Raw genomic sequence first — 20,773 nt, forward strand, 5'->3', positions numbered from 1 at the left:
TGATTTTTTTCATTTTGTTCTGTCGGCTTCTTCAGGCCATTATCCTCAGCTCTGGGCCGGTGGAGGAGTTTAAGTGATTGGAGCTGGAACAAGAGACGGACGGGTATAGTGTCCCTCTCTTTGATTAATCATTGGTAACATAAACCTCCGTGTGAATTATTGTATGAAGGTTTTTCATAATACTGTAAATTTGTTGATTTTGACTCGCCTGATGAAACCCAAATAGGCGATTTGTTGGATTAGAACCCATTTCTCTGCAGGCAAATATAATCAGATGATGGGAAAAAAAATGACGAAGTCAAAGTAGACGATAATTGATCTATACTGGCCGTCACGGTAGAAAATGACCAAAACTGTCAGAATATGTAACGGCCACCATCCGTACAAACAGAAATATCAGCAGGGAAGTAATCCTAGTCTGACCATAATCAAGACTTTTGTCTGTACAGTCTTAAAGTGACGGTACAATTTAGCGCGTCTGCAGAGCAAACGGTGGAAGCCGGCCTGTTTGGAGCGCCCGTCTGCTACAGAGTAACCGTAAAAACATTCCTCAGATAAAAATCATTCACACGGTTCCCGTCAGCACCTTTAACCCGAACACAATGCTGGGACAGACAGACACACTGCAAAAACGGAACTAGATATAAGTAAAATGTTCTTAAAATTTGTGCATTTGTCCTTGATTTGAGCAGGTAAATAAGATGATTTGCCAATGGAATAAGAATTTTGCACTTAAAATAGGAACAATTCATCTCAATCATCTCATTTCAAGTGCAGGATGTGTAATTATCTTATTTTAAAGGGGCCAAAATACTCATTCCATTGGCAGATAATCTTATTTACCTGCTCAAATCAAGGACAAATGCATAAATTTTACTTATTTTTAGATCAGTTTTTGCAGTGCAGACAGACAGACAGACGTATAACCGCGTCGGATTGAGAAGTCGTGGAAGAACAGCCGCTACGGCGCCGATGATCAGATGAACTGGAGGAGAACGACCAATCGTTTGGGCTGAAGTCGGTGAACGTGTTCTAGGAGAACCCCGAGCAAACAGAGGGGAACATTTACGTCTTAAATAAGGCTGAATTTATGGTGCAGAATTAGTGGTGAAAGTAGTTTTTTAATAGAAAAGTTCATCTGCTACGGTGTCAGAAGGAAGCAGAAAGGATGCAGATGTGCAGGAAGACATTCGGCTCAGATGATTTACACACGACCAGGTCCTGAGCTGCTGCTGCTGCTTTCAGCGGAGCGTGAAGGCAGCAACGGAAAGTTACTTTCTGCAGATCGCGCCCCCCCCCCCCGCTGGTTTAGATGTATGAAAACACTGCGGCCTCCTCAGATGTTGTCTGTGTGTGATCCTGAAGTCCTGCTCAGTAAACTCTGGTTGTAACAGGTGATGCTACACTGACCCTTTAAACCAGATGATTTCCTCTCCTTCTGAAGGAAGAAGTCCTCCCTGCGCAGTAAAGCAGCTCTGCTCCTGCTTCCTGCCAGCACCCCCCCCCCCCCCCACTCACTCCATCCAGCTACATCCTCTTCCTGATGAAGAGCTACAAGTCATCTTTAGAAAAATCCCAACCTTCAGGTTTTAAAGTCCACATTTCTGGTATTTGCAGCCTTCCTGCTTGTACCCTGTGTACAAAATGACTAAAAAGAAAGAGACTACTTTGTTATTTATATTATGTAATAAATAATAAAACTTTGTTCATATGTTTTGATTATGTAAAAAAAAAAAAAAGAAAAAGAAAGAGACTGGCTGAGGCAGGAGAAGCAGAGAATATAGAGTCCTGGTTTTGAACACCTCCTCTGGTCTGACACGACAAGCAGGCGTACGTTTCACCTGAGGACTTCCTGTTCAGCGGCCCGCTGTGACACCAAACCCCCCCCCCCTCCTCCAGCCTGCTTTCTCCACTCCACTCCCTCCTCACAGCCCGGCTCAGCCCCCAGAACGCCGCTCCGTCTGCAGAGAAGCGCCTTAGATGTTGACGCGGAATGAGTCCCAGCTGTCCTCTCTGCCGAGGCTCCGACTCTTGGCCGCGTCAACGGCGGCGGCGGCGGCGGCGTGGGCCCCGGCCTCGCCGTCCGGCTGCTCCCCGGTGGGAGTGGCGCCGGGCTCCTGGTAATACTCGTCGTCCTCGTCGAAGTAGCCGTTCTCAATCATGCTGAGGCTGGAGGCGGCGCTCAGGTCGTGGCAGCTCCCCTTGTACTCCTGGATGGACTCGTGGAGGGACCACAGCTGGCACAGCAGCGACATGTCCTGCTGCCGCAGCCCCACCTGCACGGGGAACAGGGGGGGGGGACACGTTCACTGAAACATGGCAGAAGTTAGAATCTACCAAACTAGCTCCAGCTTTAAGTCAGAGGTACTGAAAACTGGACTGAATGGTTCTGCGCTGAGAAGCTAAAACGAGCTACATGCCAAACATTCAGGGATAGAAATTCCTTCTTAATGTGCGTCCATTACCTACAGCTGCTGCTGGGGGGGGGGGGTTACTTAGGGGCCCACACAGCAAAGGAACCCTAAATAAAGCACTAGGGTGGCCCTGTTCATGTTTTCACTAAAACAAGTAGATAAAGAGTTTAAAAGGAGCTAATGTCATCAAACGTAATCCAGATTAAGTATGTTGAATTTTAGATTAAAGCCGCAGGAAACTTCCTCACAACCAGTGAAGCCGACCCTTTGGTTTCACGAGTTGTTTTAACATATCACAGGATCTAACTAGGGCTGAACAATTAATCGCATTTTCAATATAATCGCGATTTAAAAAAAACGCAATTTCCAAATCGCAGAGTCTGCAATTTTTGGCTATGTAACAATTAGGGAATTAGACACGTCCATTAGGTGTTGGTAAAATGTTTAAAGTGGGTTTGCCTCCACATGGAAGGGAAGACAGTTGCAGCAGTGAGATAATCTAATTTATTACTTGTTTGTATAATCATACATAGCATTAAGTACAGGTCAATCAGTTTAATACATAGACTTGCTTGTTGGTTGCACTTTATGTTCAACAAGGATTGATGTCCAAATCAATTAAAAGCTGTTCTCTTGAATAAATATTCTGATCAATAGAAACAAATTTTTTTTTAAATAAAATAGTCCTTAAAGTAGTCATTGTTTACAAACATCTTTATTTAGAAGCCATTTTTGTTGCTTGTGGTTAATGCAGAGAAAAGTCAAAATTGCAGTTTTGGTTGAAATATATTGTAGGAAGAACGCAATCATTACTGCTCCCAGTTTAGATGCTGTGGGTCTTTTAGCAACTAATCTGCACAGCGAGGAAACAAGTTGATTTATTGTTTGTATATGTTTAAAAAGACATGATAAATTAAACTGGAAAAAAAAAATGAAATCGCAATATTAAGAAAAAAAATTGCAATTAGATTATTTTCCAAAATCGTTCAGCCCTAGATCTAACGCGATGATGTGGGGGCATCAGGGTGGAGCTCATGTAACACAATCTGAAACGTTTTCTGATCCCGCGTCACGCCTCTGCAGGCCGGGGAGCGGCTACCACACCGTTTAGCTGTGTCCACTTAAATAATAAAAATAATAATAATAATAATAATAATAATAATAAGGTAAAACACAAGCGGCTCCGAAACAACAGCGGTTCTGGGAAGTGTTCCTGCACCTGGGAATGGCGTGGAAGAGTTTACGTGATTATATTTTAGGAATACGTGTAGTCTGAACATAAACACAGTATGACGGCGTTTAATTAAGCTTAAAAACTCTCCAGAAACCTGACTGAGCCCCAACATGCGAACAGGTGGACTTTTGCTTTAGGCCATTTGTTCTTATTTTATATCTCATTTTTGTTTTCCCCTCATCTGTTTATCAAATGTTAAGGTTTCTTTAAAATACTATTTTGTTTTGTATTTTAATTTTATTTATCTTTTATTTTGACTCTACTTATATATAGTATTTTATTTTATGTTTTAGAATTTTCATGCTTTTTCTTGGCATTGGTATTCCAATTTGATCAAATTAATTTTAATTACTCCTGCCGACTCCCTTAATGAACTATAAACCAATTTTTAATCTCGCACTGTCAGCTTTTCCAGGCAAAATATTCCACAGAAAGATGGATCGATTAATTATTGGCTGTTGATGACTGGGCTGGCTTCAGGCCACGTGCCTGTATATTAAAACATCCTCATCATTTATGGCCAATAATTATTGGCAAGCCTCAAGGGTGTGCACTTGGCACCTTAGGGATGAATTTGTAAACCCAGCAGGTGATTTACGGTGGTATAGCCTAGCAGAAACTGAAACGGATCCGACAAAATTAAGACTTTTGTCAGGGTTAAACAAGAAGTTTGAGGTTTTTAAAATGGTGCAGATTGTCACAGCTTGGGTTTCAATGAGCAGAGTTAAACACTACCACGCCAATCTGGTACCACCATCGCTCAACTGGCTTCTAATAAAAGCTCGAGCAGATTTTAAGGTCTTGGGTTCAACTTTTATAGTAGCGACTGGCCTTGCAGAGTTTATCTGTAAGAGCCAGTGATCCCTACAGTCTACCTCCAGATTGTCGGCTGGCCTGTTCAGCTTATGTTTACAAGTCAAAAACTAAAAGGTTTTGACTAATTTTGTGTAAAAGATATGTGCTCCCTCCTGCCATTTCCAGTATAAACATATTTTGATATAATTTTGTTTTATTTAATCTTTTTGTAGGTTTAATCTTTTCTATATTTTTAAAACTCAGCACACCCTTGCAATTTCATTTGCATAATGTATTACATATCTTTCCTTCTTTCTTTCTCCTAACTAATTTGAGTTTTTTTTAGGACCATGAACATCTTTGTTAGTAGTTTGAATGTTTTTTCCTCTTTCTGATAAAAAATTCTATATATAAATATAATTATGAACATATAAATTTACGTTTTTTTAAGCAAAACGGCTTTTTCCTAAGTTAAACTCTACAAAAAGGAAATGAACACCAAGCGGGTGAAAATGAACCTGCTGAAAGGATCCATTTATATATATAAAAAAGGTTCATATTTAATTTATAATACATGCAGGCAGAATATAGCCCCCTTGATCATCTGAAATCGAGAAGCGACATAAAGCTTAACTACCAGAGTTTCCTTTGGGAGTTAATCTCGTTGTACGGGGCCATTTATCCGGGATTAAAGCGGCTTTCTCTCGGGTGAAACAACGTTAAAGGGACGCTGAGGAGGTTACCATCTCTTTCCGCAGGAGAGCCAGAGCCGCGTCCAGGTTGGCCGGCTTGCTGGCCAGCAGGCTGTCGGTGTTGTTCCTGCCTCGGCTCAGGTCGTCCTGGATCATGGTCTTCTTCACGTACATCCTCTCCATGTCCCTCCACGAGCCGCCGCTCGAGTTCAGCAGCCCGCTCAGGCTCTTCGGCAGCGGCGGCAGACCCTCGATGCAGGCCATTCCTCCCGCCGTGCCGTTCGCCGACTTGCCGTTCATGTCTCCCGAGAGTTACCGAGCGACGACGGGCGGGTAGCTAACGCTGATACCGAACGGTTGGCGGTTATAAAGCCGAAACGCGGTGAGGACGCGGCCGTCTCCCGAGTCCAGCATAAAGAAGCAACAGTCGTGGCTTTCTCTGCTCCAGGGCGGAGCGCGAGCGGCGCCGTGTTAAGTTAACCGAGATAATGACGTCACATTTCCGGCATCGTACTACAAAATAAAAGCCCCGCCTCCAAAAACTGCAATTTTTTTTTTTTAGAACTTTAAAGCGATAGTTTAAGAATTTTGAAAACTTATGAGTTTATACATCGTCTATGGCAGCGGAGCGTCGTGTTAAGTTAACCAAGCTACTGACGTCACAATTCCGGCATCATACCACAAAATAAAAGCCCCGTCTCCAAAAACTGCAATTTGACTTTTTTTTTTCTCTTTTTTTTAAGTTAAGTTTAAAAGCGATAGTTTAAGAATTTTGAAAACTTATGAGTTTATACATCGTCTATGGCAGCGGAGCGTCGTGTTAAGTTAACCAAGCTACTGACGTCACAATTCCGGCATCATACTACAAAATAAAAGCCCCGTCTCCAAAAACTGCAATTTGACTTTTTTCTCTTTTTTTAAGTTAAGTTTAAAAGCGATAGTTTAAGAATTTTGAAAATTTATAGGGAGTTTACATCGTCTATGGTGGACAACATTCTTTACATTTTCATTTTGTATTTAGTTGGTCCTGTAGGCTGATGCTAATATCAGCTAACCTGAAAACAAGTTAAACTAGGGCTGGATGATATAGAAAAACGGCATATCAACAAAATAGAAATCATATTGATCGATATCGATAATTATCAACAAAAACATAGATTTTAAGTGCACCCCTGCCCATTTTATGCTGTTGTTCGGCGACCTATTTTTAGATTAAAAAAACACACAAACACTGGAGTCAAACTCAAGCCTTTATTCAACCGACTTTTTACCAAAACTCCAAGTTTTAAAAAAAAGAAAGCCTGCTCTCTGAACTCTTTGAAGGACGCAGAGCTTTCTTCCCGGGACTGCGTTTGTGATTGGTTGGGTGGGAGGAAAACTGTTATTCTATTGAACTTTTTATTGATTCTATTTTTTTCATCTATATACGTCTATCGATCAATATATATTGTTATTGAATTATCGTCCAACCCTAAGTTCAATCGAGGCCGAAGTGTTTGTAACAAAGGGGTCTTCGTTGAGTGTTGCCAGATCTTGCGAGAGAAACAAGCAACCAGCTCCATCACCACAAACCCAACATGCAACCCACCACACTGTAATACAGAGGCAACTTGTAATGAGTTTATTGTAGTACCATACATAAGCAACAGCAATTCTGCAACACTTTTAACATGAACATTTTCAAAAAGTCTGATTATTTAAATAACATCATTTAAACTTTTATCAAAACAAAGTAGCATTTTTTAGATAATTTCTTTGTTTGGTGTCTGTCAGTCTGCCCTAGGGCAGCTGTGGCTACATTGGTCACCACCGTCAGGGTGTGAATGTGTGTGTGAATTTATTTACCATTTCAGGATCCTTTACCATTATTCAAGAAGATGTTGGCTTGACTTCTGCTTAGATCCTCAGCAAGGAAAATAAGTTTATTTGTATATCAAATTTCAGTAACAACACAATTCAAAGTGATGAACAGAACAGATAGGAAAAGAAAACATTACAGAGGAAAACACATTGCATAGGTTCAGATACTTCATCGTTAACATTATAAAGTGGTCTGGAGGGTTGATGCACTGATAACAAGTCTGTGATGTATTTAGGTGCTAATACAGGGATTTATAGACTAACAGAAGTATTTTAAAGTCTATTCTCTGAGATACAGGGAGCCAGTGTAAGGACTTTAGAACTGGGGTGATGTTCTCTACTTTCTTAGTCTTAGTGAGGACGCGGGCAGCACACTACTGAGGTCTCTTAAGAGCAGAGGTGTGGAGGGACATTGAAAAAGAGGATGCAGGCACACACTTCTTTTTCTTGTAACAGTATTATCAAAGACGACTCAGGCATAGCCTCAGATTTGTCCAGAAATTAATTTACATACAGAAATCGTACACTCACCATCTGAACGTTCATGATCTCTCCAAGAGTGAAATGCAACAAAGTAAAACATTTTTTAAAAATCATAGGCCACCCATGTCTGCTGTCAAGATGCCGTTTATCCACCAGATTCCCAGAAATCCTAATTGCTATCTTTTTGGTCAAAGTGACCTAAAGGAAGCATATTATCTATCAAACACAGCACAAGCTATATGCTGTTGTAACAGAACAACAATTCTTTGTTCGCTTTTACAAAACATCCCTTCTTTTCTCCCCCAAAAGCCGATGATCTGAAAGAGCCTAATTGTCCCAGAGTTGCTGTTTCACAAGCTTTCAGCTGTCTGGATGAGCTGCTTGCTAGCTTAACAGTAACAGTTTCCCCTACACCTCGAACTCAGCAGATTTCCCTTTCACCCCCATCAGAGACATCAGCGCACTGATCGACTAAAGAAATGGTTGCTCTGGCTGTCAGAGCACCGCCACAGGTGAACCAGAGTCAGCATCAGGACCAAAATGATCCCATCTCGTCTCCCAGTAAAGTCAGTGAGGAAGTGAGCAGAGGAAAAACAACAGCTTCACTCCGAGGCCTTATCACGCGTAGTGGCAGTGCACTGCAAAAAGGGAACTAAAAATAAGTAAAATATTCTTGAAATTGGTGTATTTGTCCTTGATTTGAGACGGTAATTAAGATTATTTGCCAATGGAATGAGTATTTTTGCCCCTAAAATAAGATAATTAGATATACTGCACTTGAAATAAGATGATGGAGATGAGTTGTTCCTATTTTAAGTGCAAAAATTGTATTCCATTGGCAAATAATCTTATTTACCTGGTCAAATCAAGGAAAAATACTCTCATTTCATGAACATTTTACTTATTTTTAGTTTTTAGTATTTTTGCAGTGTGGGGATGATCTTCAGCAGGCAGACAGCCTGAACGCAGCGAGAGAGGAAAAAGGGGGACAGATTCAGATTCAGATTCACTTTATTAGCCATTTGCAGTTTTACCTGCATTGAAAAAAATGTGCAAGTAGCTCAGAGTGCAAAGTCAACGTAAACACATCAGAGGACACAACATAGAAAACAGACAAACAAAGCCATATGAAGCCTCAATATTAAAAATGCTCCATATAAAAATGCTGTACAATAAAAACCCGTTTTTCACCCCGATTTAAACTCCTGGTAAAATGCTGTGAAAAAATAAAAAAACACACAGCATAAATTTTAACGTACCTGCTCTGGTCTTTCTGACCAACCGACCAGTTTCTGTCAGCCAAGAAGTTTCTGCGCTTGACAGAGTTTTGTCAAAAATGAGAAGATTCCAGCACGGATCAAAAATGTTCACGCACGCCTGTTCGAGTTCCTGCTAGTCCAGAAAGTTTCCACACCTTTCTGACGAGCCTTCCCCATGGAGGGATGGAGCGCTGGGAGTAAGATAAGGTTGACAGCGGAGGATGTATCACCATTGGGAGGGAAGACCGCGATCCATCATCATCGGCTCACAGCCAGGAGGTCTTTGAAGTCGAGAACTGGAGGATTAAGACCGGATGGGGCGTAACGAAACATCTTCTGCTCATCAAAGTTGCATTTGGAGTACATTAGCATCAGCAAATTAGGGAGAGTTAGCTAAATTTCATTGCTGTGACTTGATTATTTAGTTACTTTACCTTGTTAAGCATTATTAATTAAAGAAACTTAAAAAATGACAAAAGAATTTGCGGACATTCAGTTATTAGAGTTTGTTCTTTGAGGGTTGTACAATAGTCATGGTTTTGGTTTCAAATCCAAATCCAATTTATTTACAAAGCACATTTAGCACTGTTGACTCCAGCCTCGACCTTGGAACGGCCAGGAGCAGCTGATCACCCGACCTTAGAGGCTGATCAGGATACGGATGAAGCAAGTCAGAGATAGTGTGGATCAGGGCCGTTTAAACATTTAAAAAACAAATATTAGACTTTTAAAATCAATTCTGACGCTCACAGGGAGCCAGTGAAGAGCAGCCAGAGCAGGAGTGATGTGCTCATCACACCAAAATAGAGAGCATTGCGATAGTTTAGACGTGAGGTAATAAAAGCGTGAATGTTTCTGTCAAAATCCTGTTTAGAAAGAACTTTTGTAATTTTGGTAACTTGTCTGAGTCGAAAAAAATATAGTTTTTACAGTTTAACTTATTTAAGCATCAAATTTTATATCAGCATCTAGTTCCACTCCCAAACTAGATGGATCTCACATAATGAGACAGTGAGCCAACATTAAAATTGTGAGTATCACAAGAGCCATTAGGGTGGAAAAGCATGACCTCAGTCTTCTTTTCATTAAAACTTAAATAATTTAACGCCATCCAGGGTTTGACTTCTTCCAGGCACTTCAGCAGTGTATGAATGGCGTTTGAATCCTGCCTTGGCAGAAGAAAGTTTACTTGGCACTTCTACGATTCAATTTCTCTTCAGATACGCATCTAGTTGTATAAAAATAACTTTCTCAAGTATTTTTGAAAGGAAGGGGAGTTTGGAGATAGGTCTGAAGTTTGAGGGGATGGATTGATCAAGGCCTGCTTTTTTAAAGGTTGCACAACAGCGTGCTTTAAGACCCCAGGGACCACACTATTTACAATAGCCAGAACAAATGCTATTAAACCATCTTTAAATAGACGAGGGGGTATTAGATCACTGGGAGAACCAGAAGGTTTCATATGATCAATAAGGTCCTTCAAACTTGAGAGAGACACATTCAGAGTGTCAAGTTAAAATAGATGGATCACATGAAGGAGGAGAAATGAGTGATCTAGTAAGGGAAACCTCTTCAACAAAGTAATGGAGAAACATCTCACATTTCAGATGAGGGTTCTATAGTTTGAAGGACTGGGGCACATTAAGAATTGAGTTAATGACTGAGAAAAGGTTTTGAGTGAAACATTATGGTGTTTTCACTGATTTTATTAAAACAACATTTTCTTTCAGGTTTTTTTTTTTATAAAACGTTTTTACAATTTTTTTTACAGATTTTAAATTTTCATATTTCTCTTTTTCAGATTGAGTTTTACGTATTGTATTTTCTAATTGTGTTTCACAGATCTCTCACGTTCTCTTCACATCTGGTGGCCGGCTTTCCTCTGGAGAGAGAGAAGCGAAGACGCATTTCTAATGATCTGCACGGACGTTAGCAACATTTTTATTGGTCTATGTGATCTGCAAAACTCAACTTGAAAAGAATGCAATTTGTCAAACTCAATCAGAAAGAGAGAAATATGAAAAAAAAAAATGAAAAAATTAAATCTGTAAAAATAAAATTTGAAAAAAATAACTAACATTTTTTTTTTTTAAAAGAGTAAAATAAAAAAAAATACATAAAAATGAAATTTAAGAAAACACCAACGTTACACTCAAAACCTTTTTTTAAATAAGTTTTTCAAGGGTAATTTATAATCAAACGAGTACTTTCCTTGCAACAATATCCCTCCATATACCTTACCACTAACAAAACAATTTATAGTGGAAAAGGAAAAATTATCCTCACTCTGATACCTAACCAGGAGCGCACACACACACACACACACACACACACACACACACACACATACATACATACATACATACATACATACATACATACACATATATATATATATATATATATATATATATATATATATATATATATATATATATATATACATACATACATACATAAACACCCACACATATATATATATATATATATATATATATATATATATATATATATATATATATATATATATATATATATATATATATATATACATATATATTGAGTGAACACAACAGAGTCAAAGTGGTGAACGGGTTATACAACATTGAACACAAATCCAATATTTTGACTCAAGAAGTTAGATTGAGATTTGCCTTTCATGACTGGTGTCTGGCCACGTTAGTATTTGGTTGAAAACTGTGCTTCCTGGACCCCAGCTCTGAACTAAAAATCCCCCTAAGTAGTTTAAAACCTGCTAAATGATGGTTATTGTTTTACAAATCTGTTAATCCGAGTTCTGCATATTTTTCCTTGAAAATCATCTTGGCCATATAATCCTGCATCTAAAACAGTGAGTCGCCATTTTAACGACAGATCAAGGTTAACATGTTTCTCCAGGGGTTTACCAGGCTGGAGGACCCTTTTAATGAAAATTTCCCATCACCATCATTAATGCCCCTTGAGACCAGAGGATTAGACATACGATGGAAAATCCATGTAACCGGAGTAGGGTTGTGTTAATGCTCCTTGCTAAATGCGCAATGGCTTTGCGTCACTTGGCTAAATCCTGTTAATAATGATCTTAAGAGAAACACTAAGTCTCTGCTGGAAAGGAAGTGCCTCTTAAAAACCTCAATAATTACAGTCAGCATGTTTATCCCAATAACAGCATCTAGCACGTTCTCCAAGATAAGGGAATTTAGTGATTGGTAGAAAAGTAAAGACCTGCAAGTTAATCCACCTGAGACTCTGCCTGTAAACCCCCGCTTCTCACAGGCAGCTATTTACTTCCAGTTGGGAAAATCCCGAAGGAGAATGTCCGTCCATCAGCTGGTGACCTTAAGCTCAAGCATATTATCTATCAAACTATCTATCTATCAGCAGACTCTACTTATTTTATGTTTAACTGATGAAAGAAAATATAACTTGTATAGTTCCCATTTGTTGCTCTAACATTGCATGAAGTCCACCGTCTCTCGTTCCTGATATGCATTGTTATCAAAACTCTGAACCTGAGCAGCTCTGCAGCAAAGCAGCAGCAGACTGTGCTGATTAAAATGCAATGGTTGCATTGTGACTTCCTTTCTCTTGCCCGGCCACCTGTTTTTTTTTCTTTCTCTGCAGCGTCTGGAAGGCATAGTCCCCCATCAACAGCTGGCCCCATGCAGCCTTGACCTCTGACCTCACCAGCTGAGTCACGCCCCAAAATCCATCTGGGCTTCCCTTTGAAAACGCTACACAATGCTGCCAAGTTACAGAGCTCAGATGGGTTTAGACTTCGTATCTAGAGCTTCGCTGACCGTGAATCAGTCAGTGAACATCAATAAAACACACAAAAAAATGGCGTTAGGTGTCTTTTCCATGAAATCTACAGAGATATGCTAAATCTACTTTGAACCAACAATGTCAAGGTAGTTAAGGGACTTTTTAGAGCAACAAAAAGTGTATTATTGTAACCTGGGAAGAAAACTATAACGTATGGGGTTATACACCAAAAGTCAAAGCTTTGTTGATTAATGCTCTTTAACAAACCTCTTAGGCCTTTACAGAACAGATGGATTTTTATAGAGTATAATACATACAGACTTTTTTTTTTCCCAGACAACAGGAAGGTTATTGGTAGTATTGGACTTTATTTAGGGGTACCATGGTAAATGAAGGCTTTTTTACTTGTTTGTTAAAAAAAAGGGAGACATTTGTATTTCATTGCTTGCAATACCTTGTTTTAGTTTCTCAGATAAAGTGCATCAATATCTGCGCTTGGAATAGGATAAAAAATGTGAAAAGGCTGAAAGGGTAAGCAGTATTTCAAGGTGCTGAATCTAAAGATTTTTTTTAGCCTAAATTGATTAATGAGGCAAAAAAAATAATAATCAGAAATAACAATTTTATTTGGCAAAAGACAGCTTAACATACTACACATAAAATTTTTCTCCAAAAAACAGACATAAATGGCCATAAATAGCAAAAAACACGGTAAAACGTCTGCACCGTCCTCCTTTTATGTCCCACAGAAACTTTGCTGGTATCGATGCGCGATCGATCCCGTCTCCCTCTGCGGCTGAGGGCAGCGGAAAGAGGAAGACGTGGAAAAAATAAAACGCTAACGGAAGGGAAACCTGACTCGCAGAGGTCGCTCTCCTGACGCGGCTCTGAAGCGGAGGAAAGAAGGACAAATAAATAAACCCTGCGGCCCTTTTCCCCACTGTCACCTTTAAAATGTCCGCTGTTCGTTAAAATCGATCTTTGAAGGCAGTTAAATTCAGACCTGAGACGATTCTGCAGGACCGACGTGTCTTATTATTTATTCACAGACATAATTTGTGCAGCTCTGCTGGCAGTCTGTCGGGGTAAGTAGCAGGAACATATCTGCAGGCACTGAAACGGTTTCTATTTACTGTTAATCAAACTAGATGGTTATGATTTGAGCAATTATCACAGCTAAAAAGGGCTTCGGTAAAACAAGAAATCTGGGAAAGACTAAGTTATATAAGGCATTCAAGAGAGGCAGGAGTCAAGATGCTCGTTTATCTTGGCCTCCTGGACTTTAGCTTGGCACACAGGACAGCTGACCATCACCGCCGAGGAAGAGGAGGAGGAGGCGGGGCCACTTTGCTGTGCTGCAGAAGGCTGAAGCGATGATGGGGTGGAGGCGGATGCTGACTGGGTTTTTAGCGCGTCCCTTGAGGCCGCTGAACTGCTGCTCAATGTCTTCTCAAAGAAGTCAAAGATCTTGGCTGAGCTGCTGCGGTCGTCCCATGACCTCTTCCTGGACGCCTGGCCTCCACCTGCAGACCCGGGTTTCACCGCGGCACCAGGATCCCTGGAAGATCTGGGCTGGCTTGACGCGGCGGGCGCTGCCCCTCCCAGAGGCGAGCGCTGCAGGCTGGAGCTGGACGTAGCGGAAGGGGAAATGTTTGGCAGCGGGTCTCTTTTGGCTTCAGGCTGCGTCAGAAAGGGTCGACCCGCCGACTTCCTGAGAGCGCTGCCGTTAAAAAGGTCCTGAATGGACGTCTGTTTGATCGCGTCCCCTCGCTGGCTCTGAGATCTGGGAAGTCTGACGGGCGAGCCGTCTATGCTGACAAACACTCTGCTGTTCGCGTTGGATCTCTTCACGGGAGGCTTTCCTCCGGCGCAGATCGGGTTGGTTGGGTCGGATGAGCCGGAGCGGGGGGGCGAGGAGAGACCCCTGAATGGAGAGGAAGGGGTGGGGGGTGTTTTAGGAGAGGAGATGGAGCTGGGTGGAGCAGCTAGCCATGGCGAGGGAGATGTGGAGGAGGAGGGGAAGGCATGGGACGCTCCTCCGAGGACGAAGCCTTTCCCGCTGAAGGGGACGACGTTCCTTATGTCCTGGGATCCAGAACCTGAGCAGAAAACCACAGGGATTAATCACCGCATGGCCGGACCAGCTCAAACTGAACTCTGGATGAGGCGACATCACCTGGGACGGTTTCTGAGGCCTTCCCCGGTCCCGCGAGCTTCTTCCCTGAGGAAGAAGTCTTTGTCTCCTTCTTCCTTTTTTTGCTCCCATATCCTTCAGGCTCCTTGACCTTGGTGTAAGTCCCGCCGCAGCTCCTCTTGTGGTCCTCCCACCAGGGGTCCAGAGAGGACGGGGCCCGGTTCATGGCCCTCTTCACATACCCGAAGTAAGGCTTGCGACTCTGGCAGGGCCCGCTGCATCGCCACCAGTGCTGCCGGTAGACGTCGACTTCGTCATGGAAGCTGTGGTAGATCTGGGGAAAATAACATGAGGCGATCAGCAGACAGAGGGCTCCAGTTTTTCACGATTCTGCGATCGTGGAACCTAACACAAAAATCAACAGATCCCCGCATTTCCTTCACACTAACGCATTATTTTGAGTTTGTTGGGCTTGAGTGACTGCTAACTCCAACCTGCAGGCGTCAGCATTTCTCACGTCTTCCTCAGCCTCACTTGATATCAGTTAAAGTCCGTGATCAGTATGGCGAGTAGCAAAAAGTCCCATTTACCATCAAACATAAGTGCAAAGCAGCTCCCCTCTGTTCTCCGTGAGGGGTGGAAAATGATCTTGCACGCCTTGCAATAAGCTACTCAAACACCGACGGAAGTTTGGCAGCAGCTGAACGAAACTAGGGCTGAACGATTTTGGAAAATAATCTAATTGCGATTTTTTTTCTTAATATTGCGATTTAATGCGATTTTTTTTTCCAGTTTAATTTATCATGTCTTTTTAAACATATACAAACAACAAATCATTTTGTTTCCTCGCTGTGCAGATCAGGTGCTAAAAGACCCGCAGCATCTAAACTCAGAGCAGAAATGATTGCGTTCTGCCTACGATATATTTCAACCAAAATTGCAATTTTGACTTTTCTCTGCATTAACCACAAGCAACAAAAATGTTCTCTAAATAAAGATGTTTGTAAACAACTATTCAAAACAAGAACTTTTAATGTTTCTATTGATCAGAATATTATTCAAGAGAACAGCTTTTAATTGATTTGGACATCAATCCTTGTTGAACATAAAGTGCAACCACCAAACCTATGTATTAAACTGATTGACCTGTACTTAATGCTATGTATGATTATATAAACTCTAAAACAAGTAATAAAATTAGATTATCTCACTGTTGCAACTGTCTTCCCTTCCATGTGGAGGCAAACCCACTCTAAACATTTTACTGACACCCAATGGACGTGTCTAATTCCTTAATTGTTACATAGCCAAAAATTGCAGACTCTGCGATTTGGAAATTGCGTTTTTTTAAATCGCGATTATATTGAAAATGCGATTAATTGTTCAGCCCTAAACGAAACCCAGTAAGGAAATATTTCATTTATATCGGCTAATTATTACCTGTAACTGCATGTTAAGCTAGCTAACAATGTTAGCACCAGAGGAGATTAAATCCACGGACACCTGCCGTGTTGTCTCTTTTAAGTCATTCTGAAGTGAACAGTTTTCTATGTCAGTGTCTGCTGTTGTTGAGCCATTTAAGTTCTTAAAGAATAAAAATATCTGTCCTGTCTTGTCTGCTTGTTTTCTCTCACTGCAAAAACGGAACTAGACATAAGTAAAATGTTCTTAAAATTTGTGTATTTGTCTTTGATTTGAGCAGGTAAATAAGATGATTTGCCAATGGAATTAGGTTTTTTGCACTTGAAATGGGAACAATTCATCCCATCATCTTATTGCAAGTGCAGGATGTCTAATTATCTTCTTTTAGGGGTAAAAATACTCTTATTTACCTGCTCAAATCAAGGATAAATACACTAATTTTTAGAACATTTTACTTATTTTTAGATCCGTTTTTGCAGTGCTCTCATTTGTTTTCTTCTAAATGTAGATTTTACAAGGGGTTTAGTTGGAAGAAATATCACAAGATTCCTTTCAAATATCTCAATAGCGCCACAAAATCAGTGATTTTGACTGCAAATAAAAAATAAAAATCACACAAAAATAGTGAAATCCTGGAGGGACTGAGAAGGAGGTGCGCCTACAGTGATTTTTGTCCCGCTGGCCTTGTTGATCCTGTTCATGTGCTTGCAGAACTCGGGTCCGTGGCCGTCTCGGTCCCGGTTGTTCTGGGTCACAAACAGCAGAGCGTGGATCATCTCATGGAGGAGAGTCTGTGGAAACATTTAACAACGATCTAGGAACTGAAGAAAAGTTACACGCATACTTAAAAGTTGTCCTTGGAATAATAAAAGTCTTGCTTTTAAATCAACGCTGGTGTGAAAGGAACAGCCTGACCTCCACCAGGTCTTTTCTGGGTCTCAGCTTCAGCAGCGGCTCGCTGAGACGGATCGAACAGAGTCCTCCTCGGCCTTCGTAGGAACACACACCGGCACACCTGCGTGAAGAAAAACAAGAAAAGAGAAACAGAAAAGTGCTTATTTATTTAAAAATTGACTTACACTGACATTGCTCCTTACGCAGATTCAGTTTTATTGCTATGTTACACTAACGCCTGGATATCCTCATCAACATCGGCCTTATTGACCGCAAAAAGGGAACTACTGAAAGATTGATGAATTTTCTTGAAATGAGTGTATTTGTCCTTGATTTAAGCAGCTAAATTATCTCATCTGCCAATGCAACAAGTTTGCACTTAAAATAGGAACAACTCATCTCCATCGCCTTATTTCAAGTGCAGCAGATCTAATTATCTTATTCTAGGGGTCAAAATACTCACTCCATTGGCAGATAATCTTATTTACCTGCTCAAATGGAGGAAAAATACACTCATTGCAAGAAAATTTGACGATCTTTTAGTAGTTTCCTTTTTGCAGTGTGTTCACCTGGGGGGTTTGCGAAAGTGCCGTGCTGCAAAGTTAACGAGCGGGTCAGGGGGGTTCATTGTCTAGTCCAGGGGTGCTCTAACTTTTCGTGGCCAGGGACCCCTAAGCAGCAGTAAAAAAATTCTCCTTTAAATTCCTCATGCTTATAGTATTTATAAACAGCCTTTTTTACTGTTAAAATATATGTCTGTGGAGAGACGACTGTGCTAAGTTTGCATTTAGCTTTCTGTAGATAACCTGGCTCTGTCGCTTTCTTCAAGTAGTTTCTTACTTTACCTTTGATGGGTCCAACTTTCTGCTATAGTCAAGAAAGGCAGATAATGAGCAAAAGAAAACCAGCAGGTCATTACGAGATGTAGAAATACAATGTACAATTTTGCCAAAAATGTAAATATTTCAACCATAATTGTGATTTAATTTTGACTTTTCTCTGCATTGACCACAAACAACAGAAATGGTCTGTAGATAAAGATGTTTGTATACAAGAATCATTTAAAACAAGAACAATTAACTGTTCTTATTAATCAGAAAATTATTATGCAAGACAATGGCTTTTAATTAAGTTGGACAGCAATCCTTGTTGAACATAAAGTGCAACCAACAAACAATTCTATGTATTAAACAGTTTGACCGCTACTTAATGCTGTGGTGAGATTTCTGAACGTTTCTGTAAAAAAAGGATGATTATATAAACTCTAAAACAAATAATAACGTTTGTTTTTCTCACTGCTGCAACTCTCTACCATTTCATTTGGAGCAAACCAACTTTAAACACATTACCAACATGTAAAGGACGTTTCTGATCCATTAATTGTTACATTGCCAAAAATTGCAGACCTCTGTGATTTGGAATTTGGTTTTTGTTTTTTTTAAATTGCGATTAATTTTTCAGCCCTAACATCAATGTAAATAACAAGGTACGATGGACAGATGATATCGCATCATATCGATCACAAATCGTAACAGAATTTGTAATAACCAGCAAATACCGTATCGTCGTCTGAACAAATCGATGCAACACAATTGCTCCTTATAACCCTGGTATTACCAAACTCTTACACGAGAAAATTAGAGTGCCAGCAATCCTATTCTGTTGTATTTTCTGTGAGAAAACATGAGAATCATGCATTCAGAAGGCTGTGGTGATTAATAACAAAGCCTGGTTTCATTCAGGGCGTCTTACAGAGTCATCCTGGGGCTCCACTTGACCTCCACTCCGCTGAGTTTCCCCCAGAAGAACATGTCGTTGAACTCCAGGAACATGGCCCTCACGTCCGGACTGGGGTCCAGCGTTTCCCAGGACTCGTCCACGATGCTCAGCGGCCTCTCGGGCACGGAGGTCGGCGGCTTCCTGTGGGGGACCGGGTCGCCGCCACCTCGGCGTGCCGCAGCTTTGCTCTGCCCGAAGCCGTCCTCCAGAAAGCCCTCTGGGGGGAACCGGGAAGTCTGGTGTTCGCTGTCGAACTGCTCCTGAAGCTGGATGGCGAGCAGGAAATCGGCGTCCATGACAACAACAACAGAGAACGGACCGGAGGATAAATAGTTTTTGGAGCCCGAAATCTACGTAAAAAAATTAAAAGCAGCTACATTTTTGAAATTGACAACTTCAACAGCGCCATATTAAAAGTCAACCAAAGTACAAAACATTCGGAACAAGGTAAAATTCTCAAATTTAGTCACATCTTCTGAGCTACGAGTATCTGGCAACTGCCAACTAGCCAAGGGCTTGCGCGGATACTTTACGTGACGTCAAAATGTCTACTTCCGGTAGTTTTTTAAAAGTAAAAGCCTCATTCATTTGGCTATTTTTTGTCAATTTTGTACAATATCCAAATAACCATATAACTTGTACCAAAATGCTCAGTAACAATTTGGGTGTTTTTGCTTTCATTCATTAGATTTCCGGCATATAAAACTTGACGCGTAGAAAACCGAAAAGACTTCCGGAAGCCTTATTCGTTCCAGACAAACTTGACCCGGATGTTGTTCTATGGTCAGGTCAAAAGCCAGATGTAAATTGAAATCAAAATTCAAATCATATAAAACCTTTTTTAAATCAACAGTCATACAGGAATAATACTTTTTTTTTTTTTTTTTTTTTTTTTTTTTTACATTATTTCTAATTAGTTTTTATGGCAAACATAGAACAAAACACAAAGGTAACATAGCCAGGTCAGTGCTTCTCGTACCCATAGACATTGTAAACGTAGATGCCTCATTGGGCGCAGGTTTGTACATCAACTTTACCGCCATATTGTATGTGGCAGAAAGTAGTGAACGTTTATGTTCCCTGTGTATATGTTTTAAGTATTCATAAAGAAAGATATAGATGGATCTTACATATACTTGTAAAATATATATATATAGAGAGAGATTAATTGATAGACATTGGCAGCCAGATTGGCTTTTGATCAATGCTTTGATCAATCTGCATATATAGATTTTGAAGCATTCTAAATAAATAGGTGTGTTCATCTATAAGTATATGGCCAGATTATAGATGTGTGTGTGTGTGTGTGTGTATATATATACACACACACATATATATATATATATAATATATATATATATATATATATATAATATATTATATATATATATATATGTATATATATATCTATATATCATATATATATATCTCTATGTATATCTATATAATATATCTATCTCTATATATCTATCTATATTCTCTCTTCATCTCTATCTCTGTATATATATATATCTCTATCTCTATCTCTCATCTCTATATCTCATCTATCTCTATATATTCGCACACACAAACACACACACACACCCACACACACACACACACACATCTATAATCTGGATGAGAGAGAGAGAGAGACAGACAGAAATATATATATATATATGTGTATGTTATGAATATAAAAATAAATTGGTTAAATCTAGACATCGTGGTCTTCATTATTTCATAAAGCTTTGTGAACCTTTTAAGATCTGGTATAGACACAGATTAGCAACAGACTTTTTGGGGAAGTATTAAAGAGATAAAATTACAAATATGAGCAAAAAGTCATCAGAGAATAAAGTAAAAAAAAGACAAAAGTGGTAATATTATGGGAAAAACGTAATATTATCACAATTAAAAGGTAACATTTCCAGAATAGTCACAGTTTGCAGAACTATCCTAGTCCTTGAGTAATAGGGCCAGTTTAGATTCTTATAATTATTTTTATTCCTTACGAGAATAAAGTCAGGAGAATGAAGCCAAAGGGATACAAAAATAAACTC

At 40.1% G+C, this 20,773-nt stretch overlaps 2 protein-coding genes across 2 annotated transcripts; both read right to left on the reverse strand.

Moving 5' to 3' along the window:
* Positions 1 to 1,101: 1,101 nt before the first annotated feature.
* On the reverse strand, positions 1,102 to 5,622 carry fam89a (family with sequence similarity 89 member A). Its single transcript, XM_012880872.3, has 2 exons — positions 5,187 to 5,622; positions 1,102 to 2,276 (listed from the first exon to the last, which is right to left on the reverse strand). The coding sequence occupies exons 1-2, from the start codon at positions 5,433 to 5,435 to the stop codon at positions 1,977 to 1,979; spliced, it is 549 nt and encodes a 182-aa protein (XP_012736326.2). The 5' UTR covers positions 5,436 to 5,622; the 3' UTR covers positions 1,102 to 1,976.
* Positions 5,623 to 13,402: 7,780 nt separating this feature from the next.
* On the reverse strand, positions 13,403 to 19,272 carry LOC105938930 (sprT-like domain-containing protein Spartan). The gene is made up of 5 exons (XM_012880875.3): positions 18,705 to 19,272; positions 16,974 to 17,073; positions 16,721 to 16,849; positions 14,679 to 14,970; positions 13,403 to 14,601 (listed from the first exon to the last, which is right to left on the reverse strand). Exons 1-5 carry the CDS (start codon positions 19,025 to 19,027, stop codon positions 13,736 to 13,738), a joined length of 1,710 nt encoding a protein of 569 aa, XP_012736329.2. The 5' UTR covers positions 19,028 to 19,272; the 3' UTR covers positions 13,403 to 13,735.
* Between the last annotated feature and the right edge of the window lie 1,501 nt (positions 19,273 to 20,773).

Source organism: Fundulus heteroclitus, chromosome 15 (genome assembly GCF_011125445.2).
Source record: "Fundulus heteroclitus isolate FHET01 chromosome 15, MU-UCD_Fhet_4.1, whole genome shotgun sequence".
Lineage (NCBI taxonomy): Eukaryota > Metazoa > Chordata > Actinopteri > Cyprinodontiformes > Fundulidae > Fundulus > Fundulus heteroclitus.